The sequence below is a fragment of the Hippichthys cyanospilos genome, chromosome 3 (assembly GCF_059441005.1).
Source record: "Hippichthys cyanospilos isolate Australia breed blue-spotted pipefish chromosome 3, RoL_Hcya_1.0, whole genome shotgun sequence".
Classification (NCBI taxonomy): Eukaryota; Metazoa; Chordata; class Actinopteri; order Syngnathiformes; family Syngnathidae; genus Hippichthys; species Hippichthys cyanospilos.
Window position 1 is genome coordinate 19,421,645 of NC_142371.1, and position 19,169 is coordinate 19,440,813.

At 42.9% G+C, this 19,169-nt stretch overlaps 1 protein-coding gene across 1 annotated transcript; it reads left to right on the plus strand.

The window, feature by feature from the left end:
- The first annotated feature begins 938 nt into the window (after positions 1-938).
- On the plus strand, positions 939-18,537 carry shisa7a (shisa family member 7a). The gene is made up of 6 exons (XM_088410934.1): positions 939-1,512; positions 4,871-6,589; positions 8,868-9,022; positions 9,378-9,443; positions 10,356-10,541; positions 11,210-18,537. Exons 2-6 carry the CDS (start codon positions 5,904-5,906, stop codon positions 12,202-12,204), a joined length of 2,088 nt encoding a protein of 695 aa, XP_088267060.1. The 5' UTR covers positions 939-1,512; positions 4,871-5,903; the 3' UTR covers positions 12,205-18,537.
- Positions 18,538-19,169: the final 632 nt, after the last annotated feature.

Genomic DNA, 19,169 nt, shown 5'->3' on the forward strand with positions numbered 1-19,169 from the left:
ATTTTCTTACATTTGTGTCTGTAATTTTTATTAATGGTCTGGCGGAATCGGTTAATGTCATGAACTGTTGTTTCTATGCTGTCATCATGAACAAAAACATTTATTCACTGATAAAATCATGTATGATTCACAGTATATGTTTTATTATTAATGTTGATGTTGTATTTGTTTTAACGCATTCAATGCCATGGATGTATTGTCATGTTTTTTTTTTTTTTTTAAAGAATCCAGACATTAAATCCCAGATACTTAAGTATTACATCGATACTTTGGTATCATACAACATCGTTTCTTTAATAAAAAAAAATCAGCTTGATTTTATCATCTCGCGGGCCGGATCAAATCCACATTCGGGCCAGAAACGGCCCGCGGACCGTATGTTTGATGCATAGCCAAGTTATGCATTGACTCTCCATCAAATGCGCAATAGAAAATAAGGAGATGGATGATTCTTACAGTGGCCTGTGAGCAAAACAAATTCCCGGAGCGTTCAATGAATTTAAAATTCAGTCATTTGGGAAATTGCTGGAAAACTGCAGAATTGGAACCTCAGAACACTAGTGAGGCGGACTTGCTCACCACTATAGTGCACCGCATCGCACATACTAGCCACTTGGCAATATGTTGCGCTCGTCCTTGCATTTCTGCAACAACAAATGCATTGAAAGAGCACTTTCATTCATGCACCATTACAGAGACCATATGTGACACACCGTACCCCCCCCCCCATCCCCTCCCCCCAAACAGCACCCATTTGTCCATTACAAAGTCTCCTGATAATTCATCCATACAAGTGACTAGTGTATTCACGCTTTTTTTTTTTTGCACCAATCTTCACCCCCCTCCCCCCTCTGGTTTCATCGCTTTCATAATTGCCACCAACATAATGACACTGTTGCCTTGGCAACCATGTTTCTATGCCCCCCCCCATCGCATTCACCGGAGGCTGATCACGCTTCTGCCGGTTGCCGCTTCAATTAAACTTCCTCGCCGCTTCTGCTTCTGCTCACACATTTTTTTTTTCAGTGATTAAAACAGGAAGGATGAGAAGCTAATCAGCTCGGACGAGAGTGTCATCAGCCGCAACATCTCGACGAGGATCATCAGCCTCGCTTTATCTCCCACAAAAAAAAAGAGAGGAAAAAAAAAAGTTGCATCGCATCCCCGCTGTGGTTTTCTTCCCAATCGGAATGTTCCAGCCGACATGTGCGAGAACATCTCAGAACATCTCGTCTGGTGGTGCTGAGCCGACCCACCCTCCTCCCCCCACTAAGCCACCCACCCCCTCCTCTTGCCTATATGTCGTGCGTGTGCGTGGATGTATCAAGAGCGACGACGATGGAGACCTGCGACACATGTTCATTTTAATTTAAAAAAGAAAAAAAAAGGACAGGTGGAGATCCAGAAAAAGGGATTCAAGGATCTGCAGGTCTGATAACAACAGGCTGGAGTGAGAGACGCGGAGGTTGAGTGCGCAGACTCCAGCGTCAAACCTCACACAGCGGCGCTCAGGTAAGACACGATCATTCACTTTTTTCACCCCCCCCCCCCCCCTCTCAAATTATCACATTTAACATCATAGCGCATGTTTTGTGAGTTTCTCATATTTTATCTGTTGCATCACTTTCAGATTTTTTTTTTTTGCAAACACGTGCACGCTTCTTCGGCGCGACCGATTTGGATCGTATTTAAGAAAAAAAATAATAAATAGGAACGATCGACGCGAAGTGCTCGCGCGTAATGAGAATAATGATATTAAGGGGTCTCGCGGAGAAGAAGCAGACACCGGCGAGGAGACACCCACGCACTCGCAGCAGCAAGCGAGGCGAAAAAGCAAAAGCGAGGAGCTTCATGCACAGCGACGTGCAAAGTCATGTCCATTTCCCAGTTACAAGTTGCAACTAATTCATGTGTCGACGAGGGGGCAATCGAATCGATGTGCACGTCACTCATTGCGCAAAAAAACAAACAAACAAACAAACGCGGCATTGTGGTTTTTAATTAAACATGCTTTGCCTCCTTGTTATTTTTTTTTTCCTTTTTGAGGGGGGAGGGGGTGTGCAATTCGATTCTTGACAAAACACCTGTTGCAAAACATTCGCTCCAAAGTCATGCTCAGTGGGTGTGGCTGGAGGAAATTGGGGGAATTGATCGCCTCTTTATCCTTTTTGATTGTTATTTTTTGACGATCTTATCCTCCTCCCAGCGGCTGCTCGTAACTATGCATGTTCACACGTTGTCAATGTGTGCCATTCACCCCCTCCCCCCCCCCCTTTCTCCCCCATGCTGCAATGCCTCAGTGGCACAGTGTGATTTTTGCTTGAGGCCGCTGGCCAAGTGATGCTTTTCGGAGGAAAAATCTGTTTCGCGATGCGTTCGTTTGGAACTTAAATACTCTTTACAAAATTACATTTTTGGGTTTTTTTATTGTTTGTTTTTTTTTTGCCCACGGGTTCCGATTGTGTTCCCTTTTCCCTTCCCCATCACACAGACAGCGCTGCAGTGCTATTCTGAGAGAGTTAGCTGCCTCAACCCACGCACGGAATCTGAGAGAAAGGCAGAAAGAAAGAGGAAGGATATGGCGGAGATTTGTCTCACACACACACACACAAAATACATCAGATCATCAAATATATCCGCGATTTACATGTGTGCATTTATCATGATTAATCATTTGTAAATATTCAATCCTGCTTGAAAAAATGCTAAATGCGCGTTTGTGGATCAGCAGACGTTTATATTTACAATAAAAACGTTCAAGAAACTATCGCACATCGCGGTTTGAAGCGGGTACATTCCTCCATCCACTAGAGGGCAGTGTTGCCGTCTCCAATGCATGGAAAAGAGTCATCTCCGTTTTTGATTAAAAAAAAATCGAAAATTTGAGAAAAGGGTAATCTGATTTTTATTTTTTTTTACGCACATCGGGAAACAAAATACGAACCCTCATTTTTTTTTGTAAAATCATTCGAATGTCATTGTAAAATGTTGGTTTAATGCACGTTAATACCCCGTAGCATTATGGGGAAAATGTCTTTATGAATTAGCTACCAACTTATCTTACAAACTACTTTATAAATACGATTTTACAAATACATTGAAATGACATTATGGCAAGAGTAATGCAATGTTTTAGCATTCAACCTACATTTTTACAAACAAGTACTTCGCCAAATATGTTGTAGGTTGGAACGACTTTACAAGTATATTTTCCTGTCTTTGTGTTTGTGGGGAAAATACAGTTATATACTGTTTTTAATATTGATTTTAACAATAAACGAGAGCCCAGTTAAAAATGGTTTACTCTACATTGCCAATTCCATGTTTCTGTATGAATGTGTTAGGGATGCAACTAACAATTATTTCAATATTCATTCATTCTGTTTTGTCGATAAATCGATGAATCAAATACAAAAAGACGTTTTAATATCTACTTAACTTCTCTACTCCACAAAAAGACGACTTTCTTTTCCCACCAGCCATAAGGTTCAAATTGTAATTGAAGTGTATGAAAATATGGCATTAGTAGACGACGGGCACCGTTGAAATGAATGTGGCAAACATTTAAACTCATTTTCAATGCATAGAGAACTAAGTGGTCACGCCATGTTGAACTTTGACATGTCAACATCTGGGTGAAATTTCAGCTCCCTAGTGTCTTCATTCTATACTTTCCCATTAATGTGAACTGGATTAGATGTAATGATCAAAGAATTGGACAAAATAGCGCACAAGGTTTAATCAAGCAGGAACTATTGTTAGTCAATATTTTCATGAGCTTAATTTGCGAGTTAATGCCATTTTTGCAGCGGCATTGTTTTTGGATACCATCTCATAGTCTACTTCTATTTCATGTCCCAATTCGCTAGCTAGCTAGCTTGCATAAATTACCTCATTGTTAGCTAGCTAGAGAATCAGAGTGCCGAATTGTGACAGACAATTGACGCGCACACCTGGTAGAGTGATAACCAACGTTGAACTTTTACATGTTGTCGCCATCTGGGTGAAATTTCAGCTTCCTAGTGTCCTTTTTCAAGGCTTTCCCTTTGATGTGAAGCTCAAAAGATTGGACAAAATGCCGCAAAAGGATTAATCAAGAAGGTACAATTGTCAGTACATTTTTTTTCTGATATTAATTTGTAAGATAATGCCATTTTTGTGTTGAGTTTGCTTTTGTATACTATCTCATAGTCTACTTCTATTTCATGTCCCAATTCGCTAGCGAACTTGCTTGCATAAATTACCTCATTGTTAGCTAGCTAGAGAATCAGAGTACCGAATTGTGAAAGACAATTTCTGGTAGAGTGATAACCAATGTTGTTGCCATCTGGGTGAAATTTCAGCTTCCTCAGTGTCTTCTTTCAAAGCTTTCATTTCGATGTGAAATTAAATGACGTAAAAATTAAACGATTGGACAAAACGCCGCACGAGGGAATTAAGTGTACAACGTATAGATTTGTCGGTTTTCATTTTGGGAGATACAAGCCTGGTTTTGTGAAAACGCGTCACATTGGCGTTGGTAGTTTCGATCCAAATCGCTCCCCACGGAGAGAGAGAAAAGGCTCCCTTTGAAGAGGTGTTCCGGAATGGCCCTTTCACTTTGCCGCACAAACACAACAGCCATTATTTTGTCAATCTATACGTGCGTCCTAATGTTTTGGGCTCTTGGTGCGCGCTGTGGCGCTAAGTGCTGGGAGAAATGTACTTGATTGTGTAGCCAGCCACCCACACGCCGCCCTCCCACTCGCCGTCGTCTCTGCTCCTATACCTCCGGCTCTTCCTCCTCGCCTCTCTTTGTGCTCCATTCGATCCCTTCCCTCGCCGCCGTTTACCTTGCCACTAATCACTTCATCTGGTTTTTGTCTTCCAGCGGACCCCCTCCAGAGAGGTCCTTTTTTGGCCCCGAGCTCCTCTCCAAAGTTGCCCCTCCGACCCCCGCATCCCCCGCCGCCTCCCCCCCCATCCATATGTGCCTCCATTCTCCGCCGCACATTTTTCAAAATTACATGTAATTATATTTTTCTCCGGCGAGAGACGGATCTGCCGCCGTCTTATTATTCGCCGGCACCTCCGACACAATAACTTTCCCGCATTTACATATTTCTCCACAAAAATACCCCCCTCTCCTCACTTCCCAGTGACAAATCAGGGATAATTCCCCCCCCCCCCCCCCCCTCCCTCCCCGGAGAAGAAACGTCATTCATCACACGCTTAATTAGTCACCCCGGTTTAAATGGGACTGGCAATTTCGGAGCCGACCGCGGAAGAACGGCACAAGTCGTCGCTCGCCGTGCCCCTTCGCAGGCGGGGAGCCATTTCCTCGGTTTGCGCTTACTCCTAATTTCCAGCGGTAGCGTCCTCCTCTTCCTCCCCCTCATCTTCATCCTCCCTTCTCCTCACACTTAAAAGCTCCCTCATTATCACCCACCAGCACCCCATCGCACTTACAGCCTGTGCCGGGCCAGCGCCGATACGCGCTAATCCAATCCCGGAATCAAAAGCGGGAGATAAAAAGTACGGCGTGTATCCATAGATATGCCCGAGGAAGACTTAGTACGAAGGAGGGGAGTCTCCTGCGGGCTCCCCTTAAGTCACTGAGCGAGTGATAGTCCGTGTTTACAATGTGCTGATGAGATATCTAACGAGTGCCTACTTCTGAATGTGCCATACCGTACTTACGGAAAAATCCCATGATAACGTTTACATTTGATTATATACGACAAAAAAAAAAGATGTTCAAGTGCCGCAATCAGTGCAGGAATGTAAAAGGACTGCCTCGTACCTTAAATTGATCTCTTTTACAAGCCGAGTCTCGCCGGGACTGAAAAGCGTCGCTCCCAAATTCACGTTTAGCGACGGTGGAAAATTAAAGCTCGCCGTTAAGTGGTCATAGTCATGTAAAAATGACGCCCGCAAACAATTTCCGCTTCCTCGCGCTGATCTTCCTCTTTACCGCCCCGTTTACCGCCGGGGAGTACGTCGCCCCATCCTCCGACCCGTCCTCGACCCAGCAGTTCGGCGCCAGGCTGGCCGCGCTTCGGAGTCGGCCCAAAGTCCCGAAAAAGGTCCTTGAAAGCACCCCGGAGGGGGTCCTGGAGGCGCCTCCTAAGCCCATGGCCCAGGTGATGTTCCCCAAGAACGTCACGTCGTCGGATGCTTTGGCCCCGCCCTTGGGCGCCGCTCAGGTGGCCCCGCGCCTCATCGACGTGTGGATGGACGTGTGTCAGGGTTACTACGACGTGATGGGACACTTTGACAACGCCTTCAACTGCACCAAGGACTCCTACATCTACTGCTGCGGGACGTGCCACTATCGCTTCTGCTGCCCCGATCGGAACCGGCAGCTGGACCAGGACAACTGCAAGAACTACGACTCGCCCGCCTGGGCCAAGACCGAGTCCAACGCCTTGGTCATCGAAGAGGAGCTGGGCCCCGACCCGGACTTCGACCCCCTCAAGCAACAGAGCCACAACACGGGCTTCGTGATCGGCGGCGTGGTGGTGTTCATGGTGGCCGTGGCCGTGGGCATCAAGGTGGTCTTCAACAAGGTCCAGCACGAGGCCATCCAGAGGGACCTCAATATGCCAAGGTCGGCAATACTTCTGATACTTTGGAACCATAAAATTATGTTGCTTTCTGATCACCACGCACCTTATTCCAGATAGCTAAATCGATCTATCGATCGATCGATCTATCTATCTATCTATCTATCTATCTATCTATCTATCTATCTATCTATCTATCTATCTATCTATCTATCTATCTATCTATCTATCTATCTATCTATCTATCTATCTATCTATCTATCTATCTATCTATCTATATAGCTATCTATCTAGTCAGCTAGTTAGCTAGCTCAATTTATCGATTATATCTACTAGCAAAGTATCACTCTCTTCCTGTGCTATATATCATGCTTTCATTCTATTTGTTGCCCTCTCGCTCTTTATATCGATCTAGTTAGCTAGCTAGCTTAATGTATCTATTAATCAACTGGCTAGCTAGGTATCACTCTCTTCCTATATTTTAGTATCAATCTAGTGAGCTAGCTAGCTTAATGTATCTATTAATCACGCTCTTCCTATATTATAGTATAAGAGAGCGTATATAGAGAATGATATAGTATATACTGTGTATATAACTAGCTAGATAGAAAGAGAGAGTGTTAGCTCGCTAGCTAGTCTGTTTTCTATTATATCTACTATCTAGCTAGCTATCACTTTCTTCTGATACTATACAGTATATCTGTCTATCGTTCTGTCTATTGCTCTCTCCCTCTCGCTTTCTATTTATCTAGCTAGTTAGCTTGCTAGCTAGCTTTTTATTTATTATATCTTCTAAAAATACTTGAAATACTTCTTTTTATGGAGATTATTTTCCAAACTCTTTCAACACTTATAACACTGTGGAACAATTTGAATGGCAAAGTTAGATATATTTTTATGCTCATGAAAATTTGCACGTGAATTCCAAAATTGCTGTCCACCGCATTGCTTAAGTACATGAGTCAAATAGTACTTCTACTTTTACCTGAAACAAACTACTTCTAAATAGAGCATGTGAGTACTTGCTGCCCTCCTCTTTGGTTATTCCTCACATCCTTGTATGAATAATGTGAAAAAATGAGGTTTTCAGGACTCAATGAATGGCCCAGATTCATCATTCGGGCCTCACAATCATTCTCTTAGTCATCAGCTGGAAAGTGCGAGAGGCTGCCGCAAACTCCTCTGGGCCTTTTCAGCTCATATGCTGCGCTTTATGTAACCAATACCGATGGCGATATACGCCTCATATACACGCAACGGACATTTTATTACCCGTGAAATGAGATCCAGGACACAAAAGATCAAAAGATAACCGCGTTCGGCGTCAGAAAACGATTCATGTAACAAAGGCTTAATCATCGTTGTTGTAGTTTGTAGTGCAGGGACGAAAACACAAGTTTCACTGTAGTTATGTGAATATTTTGATTGATGGTGTTCCCTCGCTATCAAGCGGGTCACCTTTTGCGACCTCTCAGTTTATATGTTCACTAAAATAACATACATAAATAATATACTTATATATAATTAAATAGCATCATAAGTGAAAAAAAATATATAAAGGATTTATTTACCTTTGGAGTGACGTGACTTGAGCTTGTTATGGCCATATTTCCTCGCAAAGATAGTCTAGCCTAGCCTAGCCTAGCCTTCTTCATATTTCTTGATTACTTCCAGCTTAGTTTCCAAACTAATCATCTTCTTACTTCTCCCTTTAACATCACTAGCAATCATGGGACCCATGCACAATGAATATGATATCATAAGCACTTACACAAGATCACGTTTTTAGCATATCGGCATCTTAGTGACGCAGTGACGTCGACCAATAGCAGATCAATATCTTAGTGACGCCAGAATGCGCAGTTTGATGACGCCACGAAATAAGCCCTGCATGCAGGCAGATTGACGCGACAAGAAAATAAGAGCAATCACGCCTGAAGAGGGAGGCCAAACAACATAAACACAACCAACCCCGCAGGTCATGACAGTTGTTGATGCCGTAAAGCGGGAAAAATGCCGTAAAGAGGGGATGAAAAAAATTAGTACACCACTTCGTAACATGAAAAAAAAAATGTAAGCTAGGAATGCTATAACCCTTGGGTCCACTGTATCACCTTTTTGCATGAGTATCTGACGTTACGACCTGCGGTTTCTAGTCCGTTGCGGCTTGTCCATGACTTTTTGCTGCTACGACCTATATACTGGTGTAGCTTATAGTCCAAAAAAGATGATACTTGATGATGCCTTTTTGGGGCTTCCATAATGGTAAGCGAGTCTACGTTGACCATATGGCTCATGGGTTTCGCCCTTTAACCGTCGCAGAGCCCTGGTGGACATGCTGCGGCACCAGTCCAGGCCGGTGCAGCAGGACGAGAGGAACAACAGCGTGGCTCTGACGGTGTCGGACGGCCAGGGGACGCTGGGGAGGCCTCCCAAAAACCTCTACGCCCCAGGACTGCCCAGCAAGGACAACAGATGTGAGGCAACAAAAACACCACTCGATTGTGTGAATGCTTGCTTTTTTATTACAGGAGTACTAAATTAGAATCGACACTCATACTATATTTGCATGTAGAAGGACCATCCTTTTTTTTTTATAATGAAAATGTAATTACAGCTTTGTTATAAAAACAACTAAACTGTTTTTTTCCCAACAATTTTAATTATGATTATTTAAGATCATAATTTGCCATTCATGATCCAGTCTCTCGAAAACGCTCTGAGAGGGTGTCGAGTGTGCTTGAAAAATAAAACGATCTTTTGGTTGGATAAAATTGAAAAAAGTGCTGTGAGCTGGTTAATGAAGCTTGATGTTCTTTTTTTTAATTACAGTGGGAAACCTGCAGCACAATTTTATCCACACGTCAGGCTCCAGCCCCAAACACACCGCGACTATCGGTGAGTAATGCAGCCGGTGCCTCGAGATACAGTTTACATGGAAAACAAATGGTGCAGCAACATGTAAACCGACAATTTAAAACCTTTTTGAAACTGAAAGCTACTTTTTGAGTACTGATTAATGTGAAGGGTTACCAGTTTTACCACACTTCTATACTTCTATACACTTCTACACTTCTATACCGTTATTTTTATTCCGCCATTTTCATCCATCAACTACTTCTACAATCCTTGACTGATTCAAACCATTGCAACTTCAACATGTTCCGGTAATTTACATTTAACAGGCTATTACTTTTCTCATTCCAAGCATTAAGTTTGATAAAGTTTCAAAATAAAAGTTCATTTTAAAAAAAATATAAAGGCCAAAACATTAAATTTAGGATACCCCGTCTAATTTCCACACATACTGGCTGATTCAAACTGTTCTGGCTTCAATAATAGATAATTTTCTCAATTTTTCAAAATAAAAGGTGAAAAAAAATCCCTCTCCAATTTTCACTTTTTTTGGCTTCAATTAAAAATGTTCAAAATTTACCGATATTATTTTCAAAATAAAACAAAAACACTCAAATTTCTACACTTTTCGTCTTACTCAAAGCGTTTCAACTTTTGCTATGACATGATTCAGGTAATCCCTATTACAGATGATAGTTTTCAAATTTTCAAAATAAAAGCCAAAACATTCAAATTCGGTTTTCCCCTCTAATTTCCTCCCTTTCTGGCTGATTCAAGCCGTTCCAACTTCAAATCGCTCAACTCATACCTACTACAAGATAAGATAAGATAAGATAAGATTGTTCTTACTATTTCCATTCCCAACTACCTGCAACTCTATATCGCTAATGTACTGGTAACGTCAACATAGCGTACTCCGAGGATGGGATCTCATTTAACACCCTTCCTTCCTAGAGCGCACCCCCCGGATGAACAACGCTCAGCTGGCGGCGGGGGGCACCTTGCTATCCAGCAAACACAACAACACCAAATCCCAGCCCGCCTTCCACCATTCCCTGCACAACCTGGCTCAGCTGCCCCCCTCCTACGAGAGCGCCACCAAGCCCGAGCTCAACAGATACTCCTCTCTCAAACGCCTCGGTAAGTGCGCCCATTTTTTTTACCTGAGGTGCTCTGGGTCTGTCTGTCTGTCTGTCTGTCTATCTATCTTAGCTAACGAGAGCTAGCTAGCTAATGTCTCTCTTAGCTCGCTAATATTTATCTATCTTAGTGAGAGCTAATATTTATCTTTGCTAGCTAATATCTAGCTTAGATAGCTAGCTGTCTATCTGAACTAGATAGCAATAGCTAGCTTAGCTAGCTACTGTAGTATCTAGCTTAGCCAGCTTTCTATCTATTCTTTTCTTCTAACTGTTGTTTGTAACAATCTAGAAAATTGAACCTAATTCAGGCTGTTCCAACTTCACATATCTTAGTTACCGATAGCTAGCTAGCAAATGCCTATCTTAGCTCGCTAATATCTACCTATCTTAGCTAGATAACTAATATTTATCTTTTATTGCTAATATCTACCTTAGCTCGTTAATATCAACCTCTCTTAGCTAGATAACTAATATTTATCTTAGCTGGCTAATATCTAGCTTAGCCAGCTAGCTGCATATCCAAGCTAGATAGCTAGTGGCTAGCTTAGCTAGCTAGTATCTAGTAGTATCTAGCTCAGCTAGCTTTGTATCCATTTTTCTTTTTCAACCGTTTTTTTTTCCACAAGCTCGAAAAGTGAACCTAACTAACTCTGGTTTGGCTTTCAGAAAAAGGTCTAGATGAGTACTCGTCCGGTTACTGCACCACCAAGCGGCGCCCTCACACGGCTCAGCCGGCCCTTCAGTCCTCCCAGCACCACCTCCACTGGGGCGGCGACTATACCCTCAGCGGGAGAGGAACCCTCCCCAGGCACGCGGCCCGACCCTGGATCCCTCCGCCGCCGTCCGGCATGCCCGCCTCGCCCACTCCCAACCCGTACCCCCTGGACCCGCCGGAGCCCCAGTACAACCCCAACTACGACACGCTCTCCAAACCCAGGAAGGTCAAGTCCACCGACCAGCTGCTCAACATGGGCGACGTCCCCGGCAACACGGGCACCCTGTCCCGGCTTTCCAAGAACCAGCAACACCAGTACTACAAAGCCATGGCTGCCTCCGGTAAGAACTCCAACACACAGACCCTCACCCGCAAGACCCAAGACAGGCAAGACAGGCAAGACAGGCAAGACAGGCAAGACAGGCAGGACAGGCAGGAGAGACAGGAAAGACACGAAAGACAGGACCGGCTCCTCATGTCCCCGGACCATCTGGAGGAGAGGATGGGCGGGATTGGGGTGATGGATCCGTATTCCCACCCGAGCGGGGGCGTCCCCACCCTCCCTCGCCAGCAGAAGGCTCAGTCCCAGCAGAACGTGTGCGCCACCCCCTCCCTGGACCGCCACCACATGATCAAGATGAACTCTCATCCGACGTCCGGCAGAGAGCAGGAGCGCAACCCGGGCATGAGCGGCCACATCAGCGGCAACATGGGCTGGGCGGGGGAGATGCCCGGGGCGGGCGTCGTCATGGGAACCGGAACGCTAGGGGGCCACAACGCCCGCAGGATGGCTTTCGCGAGCAAGCGGCAGAACACCATCGAGCAGCTGCATTTCATCCCGGGCGGGGGCGGTAGCGGCGGCGGGTCTGCGGGGAGCGGGGGCGCTGGGGGCGGAAGCGGCAGTCAGGGGATCAGGACAGGGAGCAAAAACGAGGTAACCGTGTGAGGGAGCCATGTGCCTAACGTAGAGCTCGCCGCGGGACCGGAGCCCCCGTCCGCATTTACGTAACTCATTCACTGCCAGCCCAGTGCAAATGAAATTTTGACGTCTAGAATCGTCAGTGGCACTGAATGAGTTAACCCATAGATTCACAGCTGCCGGAAATCGAATATCCTCACGATATAACGCGCGCGCTACTCGCAAAGAGTTCGGGAAATTGGCTGGGATTTGAAGAAATGCACTCCAACCTTTACAAGTGGCAAACTCGTTCGAACGTATTTGCAAATACATCCGAACATATATACATTCAAACTAGGGCTGCTCAATGAATCGAATTTTAATCGCGACCGCGATATCGGCTGCCGCGATTAATCGAGCTGATCCTCAGCGAAAATTAACATTTAAAAAGATTGCTACCTGGATGATCTGGTCATCCTACCACCGGGGGGCAATGTTTTTTTGTGATTCCAATATTGACCAAAATAATCGTGATTATTATTTTGGACATGATCGTGCTGCCCTAATTCAATTCATTCAGTAAAAAGAGTTAGATTGATGTAGTTCTTTTCGGGGCGAATACCAATATTTTCGATATTGACTTAAAAAAAAATAGTTAACATAAATACCGGTATTTGTTGTAAAATTGTCCAAAATTGATCCAAAATTTCAAAATAAAAGAAATTATTCATCCCTAATTATAACGTACTGGCATTTTGTTTTCTTGGCACAAATATGCCACCAGATTTCTCAAAACCGAAACCGTTGTTGCTTTGGAGTTTTTAAGCCGATTCCGAAGTTTTCTTACGAATTATTTTGTGACACCTAACGGTTATTATGTTGAGATTCACCGTACTTAAAATGTAATTCTAATTGAACCAGGAAGCATATTGATCCACTCATGTATCAAAAACCGTTACGAATTTTTCGTTTCTCTGTTTAACAACAGGAAGTTGTTAAAAATACCGAAAAGTCGTTTAAAAGTGACCTGTAAAGGCTATAGTGCATTTTAGCTTCATCCTGAAAAATTCGCCCGTTATATTTTTGAGAGCAGCGTGATTAGCCTAGCTTAATTAGCGTTACGGCGAAACAATTTCAATACAAACACTTCCTCAACTTCCCCGTTTTACGCTCTCGATATCAGGCGGCGAACGTATTATATCAACGAGTTTTAACCGGTGGATGGCGCCGAACGGTCGCGTGACACAAAAACGCGGATGGCACTGAATGAGTTGAAAGGCTCCAGTTGTGTGATAGCATACATCAGCCATATTTTGTAAGTGAATTTGCCATCTTTGCCATATACACAGCAGTGCCATTATTGCACAGAGCGGGAGGGCGGAATAAACGCAGTACATGTACAGTAGACGCTTTTTAAAAAGCACTCAGGAGCCATATTAGAAAATATATATCCACGATTAAAGGACCGAGAAAGAGAAGACAAACATGCGGGATGGAGGATTTATTCCGGAACGGCGCCGAGCACCCGCTCGGCCGGCCCCCGCCCACGCCGATTTCTTACCGAGACGATTCCCGTGGGCGAGCGAGCGGCAAGACGTCGCTCTGACCTCGCCGTCGGGCGAGAGGGGACGTGTCTCGGACGACGACGGAGCAGCCGGGACGGCGTTCGAATCGGGACGGACGCCGACCCGCTCCGACGATCCGGGCGGCCTCGTGTTCCATTCCGCCTCAGCCGAGAAGAGGACGTCTCACCGGGCCGGCGAAAAAAAGCGCCAAAGACGATATCGGAAGACCGCGGCGTCCCGTTGTTTCCAATCAGGACCTGACTGCAAAAACTAATGGGCTATCAAGTATTCCAAGAGCCATGATTACAGTGGATATTAAAAGTCTACACACCCCTGTTCGAATGGCAGGGTTTGTTTGCTTTTTTTTTTTGTTTTTTTTGGGCTGCTTGCAAAGTTGAGTCAATGAGCCGCCACTTTGAAGGTAATGAGATCCCCACCTCTTTGTTTTTTGTTTTTTTTTTCCACATGCACAGCAAAGGATCTTAAAAATTAGCCATCGATGATGCGACCCCGTGACTTGCCGAAAATAATACCAACAGAAGATTAACAAACTTTTGTTCAGGAATAAAATACATTGCATTTTTTTATTTACCAAAATATTTCAGCAAAGTCCTTTTTAAAGCCAAACCTGTTTGACGGCTTACCGTGGTTTGGTAAGAATGGTAAAACGTTTTTTTTTCTAACACGACACAATATAATTGGCTTCTTGCAGAGTTGAGTCAACGAGTCACCGCTTTGAAGTTAATTTGACGCTAGTTGCTTTTTTCCCCATTTTTTCAGCACGCACACAAAAACTGAACCGAAACGAAAGAATAACGTGAAAAATGATTAATTTCTCTCTTTAAATTCGATTTTGTTTAAAGATAACATCGACCGCGTTTATATTTACCCAAATATTTGAAAAAATATATTTTTTAATCCGAAATATTTCCACAAGTATCTAATATCGTCCCGTGCCTAGTGAACAATTTTGAAACCCTATGAATAAATTTCAGCAGTTCTAGCAGCCTTTTCTTGCCTTCTTGGCATTTGTGTCCACTGTAGTGGACATTACAATTTGGTCTACCTTTTGAGACACCTTACCAAATCTTCGGCGTCCTCAATAGAGGACACCCTGGCCTGTCCAACGATGTCTCATGTGTCTGAACAATATTGTGTTAAATTTACTCTCTTGCGGGGACAAAAATGGACACAAAAGTGGACACAAGTAGAGAATTTCACAAAACCGTGCCGTCTGAACAAGGGTGTGTAGACTTATTCTAAGCGCTGTACATAAGAATCGTCAACTTGCTTTAATGTAACCGAAGATCGTTTTAATTTTTTTTCTCCTTCTTTTTTTTCGTGATTTAAACAGAGCACAAAAGACTAGACCATGTCGCAGAGGTTGCACGTACCCCAACATGTCCTTCAAAAGCCATTTTACGGAGATACAAAGAAAAACACCACAGAGGAAGCTGGTCAGACAATCACCATGGTAACGTGTTTTTCGCCGATTCCAAACAAGCGAGCGAACGGAGACTCGCCGACGGCCGGGAAGCCCTTTCCGAACATCCTCGCGCGCTACGATCTCGCTGTATCATAAACGCACCGCGGCTCGTCGGGTTCAAACGCGTAGAAGAAAAAGAACCCCGATAAACATCAATAACAACGCTTCTCAATACTAAGGGCTATCCTTATACACTGTAGTACGTGATTATCTGTGGTCCATATAAGAAGATCTTGATTTTGTGTCGATATTGTCATTGCGTATTGAATATTCACGACGAAAAAGAGCCGCAACACAAGAGACTGAAATTTGCACAAAAAGACGAGCCGGCCTCTCATATTTTACAGAAGGGGTGTGGTTTTTTTTTTGTTGTTTTTTTTTTTTCCCTCCTCCGGAGGAAATTGGAGCGCTGGCTTATCTCTCCGAAAGGACACGGATTTCATTTGAACAATCTTCCTTATACGCAGTGCTAAATGTACTTGTTCTGAATATGATGGAGTGTTCTTATTGATGATTATTCTAATTGTTATGGTTATTATCAACGATTATCTTATGATGTGATGTTCATTTACTTGGTGGGGTTTTCAGTGTTTATTGTTTTTGGATAAAACCATTTTAGCATCCTCATTAGGTTGGATTTCGTTCCATACGTGTGGTTCTTTGATGCATGCCTGATTCCATTCTTCGAGGAAGCGTTTCTAGTACGTCCGGACTCCGAGCTCGTTTTCTCGTTTCTAGCTGTACGTACTGTGCCTAGACTTTGGCCTTATGGCGTCTCGATCTCATAAAATTGCTTGGGTTGACACAAAAGTTCCGAAAAGAGCGTCGGGAGGTAGTTTGGAGATGGATTCGGTTTTTTATCGGGTTCTCGTGCGTTCGGACCCGCGATTCCGTTGCACGCCGGCGATGTTTACGAGATTTTTTTTTTGTTCGGCGAAGGTCTGGCGGGGAAACGCATATTTCAGGGAAGTCGAGCCTATTCGCAGCGCTCCCGTTTCGTATTCGCTAATGTGATGAGATGAAGAGGTGTAGCGTTGGCAGAGGCGCTAACGGCTAGCCAGGCTAATCGCTAACAGTCATTTGGCACTGGGGTCCATCCCAATTGAATCCACCTCACAAAACAACGATTTATATAACCTTTCAGCTTCAGAGGGGCTAGCAACTAGCGGCTAATGGCTAGCGACCATTTGGCATCAGGGACTTCTATGCTTACCGAAATTCCCCAAATATAAGACACACTTTTTTTCTTAAAAATGAAGGCCAAAAGTGTGGGAGCCTCCTATAAACGGTAACTTCGAATTTTTTTTTCCTTCGCCATTCCTTCGCCATTTGAGAAAAATTGATCCACCGCATGTTTCAACGCACAGATGTACATTTTTATATCGACCGTATTCTTACAATAATTACCGTATCAGGACAAGGGAGCGCTTGTCAGTTGGCTGTTAGTAGCCAATGTCTGTCGCAGCTAACAGCAGCTCATGTAAACTGAAATTGTCATGGAATTATTTTCAATTAAAGAAGCGAGCAGACTGAACCAAAGTCCGAGTCCATCCTTGTTCATACGCCGGAATATTACTAAAACGGAGAGGATCATGTAAAGGTTATGATGTCACCATCTGATTTTTTTAAAAAGTATTCCGGTTAGAGAACACGGAAAGGTATTTCATTTCAGTCATTTATTAATTGCTGTCTTTTGGCTTATACTCACAAACTTGAAAAACGGATGCTGGGCAACTTCGGGTATTTATGGCAAAATAAAATCAAGCTGCGTCACGAGGACAAGGAAAGACAACAGCTTCGAGCGCGTTCAAAATTACACTGGCGAGGCGTTCGCTGACCGCTAACAATGTGCGAACTCTGACATTCACTTAACCCGCAACAAATATATCTTACGAATATGAACACAAGAAGACGAAGAGTTTACAAAACATGAAATTTATTCTGTTATGCTATCGTTTTTACATAGTTGCCAAATTATTGGTGCGTCTTATAAACTGTAATGTAGAAAATATCATAATTTGACTTTAAAATTAAAGGTGCATCTTATATTTGGGGAATTACGGTACTATATCAATATAATCCATCCCTCAAGTTTTAGGAATCAATCCGCACAAAAACCGGACCCAACGATTAGCAACAATGACTCCTTGTGATTAGCATCCTGGTAACAAATCTGCTTCCGTTAGCATATTAGCATTTCTGCTGTTTTCCTACTCTTGTTGGGTTAGAACAGTATATAACCTTTCACCCAGATGTGTTTGTTGCTATATTAGCTAGTTGTGGTGGCAGAAACGCTAGCAGCTAACCAGGCTAATGGCTAATCATTTGGCACTAGGGACTTTTGTTGGATCTTTCTCAATCTTAATACCAACAAACTCACATTTACAGTTTTAGAAAAATACAAAATAAAAAAAAGACAATACCAGCCTTGTGGTTAGCATGCTAGCAACAAACGTGCCTCTGTTAGCATCTTAGCTTTTCTGGTGTATTTTCCTTCTCTTGTTTGCTTCCTTCAGTGTCTATATCACATTTTATGTGTTTTTTTTTTTAAATTTGTTTAGGTCTTATTAGCAAATACAAGCGACGCAACTGAAGGTAAGACAAAGCTATGTGTTTTGGCGCCGCGTGTAAAGGGTCTATTAATAAGGGAGTAGTACGAATTTATTTTGAATTAAAATAAAGCCACAAAAAAGGTCTGTAGCAACGTCTGTAAAACTCACACAAGCCATATCCATCCAAACCCATGTTCTCACATTTTTCTAAATGGTTAATCTAATTTGTGCAAGTAACGTATTTTGTATAGCTAGTACAATCAGAAAAAAACAACTTTTGAGTGATATCTTCATTCATTTGAGAATTAAAAGGCAAATTCTGTGTTCGTATTTAATGAATGGTGTGGTGCCAAACTCATAACGTTTGCGGTCTTGCTTATTGTCACGGCCTTCCGCGTGGCTACAACGCTACGCTACTGTATATCTTTTTTCACCGCCGAAAGCTACGCTAACGATACACGGTAACGCGAGGGAGTTTTTTTTTTTTTTCTTTTAGAGAGAAATGAATGAACATGGTGTGTGTTTTGAGCCATTATGAATTCATTTGGAGCGAGGATGCCGAACGGCCACTCGAAAAAAAAGCATTTCCAAAAGTAAACGACAATTGTAAGGACCGTAGTAGTGTCCAGTAGCCTAAAAAATGAATTTATTTTCGTGATTCTACGTTTCAAACAATGTTTTTTTTTTTCTTTTTTGTTATTTGTTCAATGCATTGATCCCCTTGGATACGACAATGACTTACAGAGAATTTGTACAATAAAGTTGGTGGGAAACATTTTTTTTTTGTGGTGTAATCGATTCCTCTTGACTGCCAAAGACGCATTCAATTCAAGTATTTTTTTTGTATTTTTTTTTTAAACCCTTGTGGCATTGTGGTACAAATTCTGGAAATTACTTTGATTTTTTTTAAAACATAGTAGAAGAATCAATGGGGAAAAGAACAACAGGGAGCTGAAATTTCCAGCAGGTGATTAAAACATGTAACATTTCAAAATTTAACAATTCCGCCATTTCTATATGATTGCAGCTGGACGTGCGAGATTTTGTGCGCGAAAATAATCCTTGTCCAAATTTTGGACCATAGAAAATCATTGTAATGACAATTTTTGAGATGCAGTTTAATAAGATTTATTACATTGATTTTCTTGCGATTTTTGCAACATTCCACCGAGTGGCGGTCAAAATATGTCAGTCAAATTCTTTGTTGACTTTACCTCACTTACCTTACCTTATCTTACCACTTTACCTGTGTTTTACCTCAAGATAGTAGGTGGCGGTAATCAATTAATTAATACTCAATTATTAACGAATCACCTTAGATTACTTAATTCATTTAGTAGACCAGCCTTTAGCCAAACACTTGAATTTTTTTCCAAAAAATAAAAGAAAACACTCATTACATTGCGATCA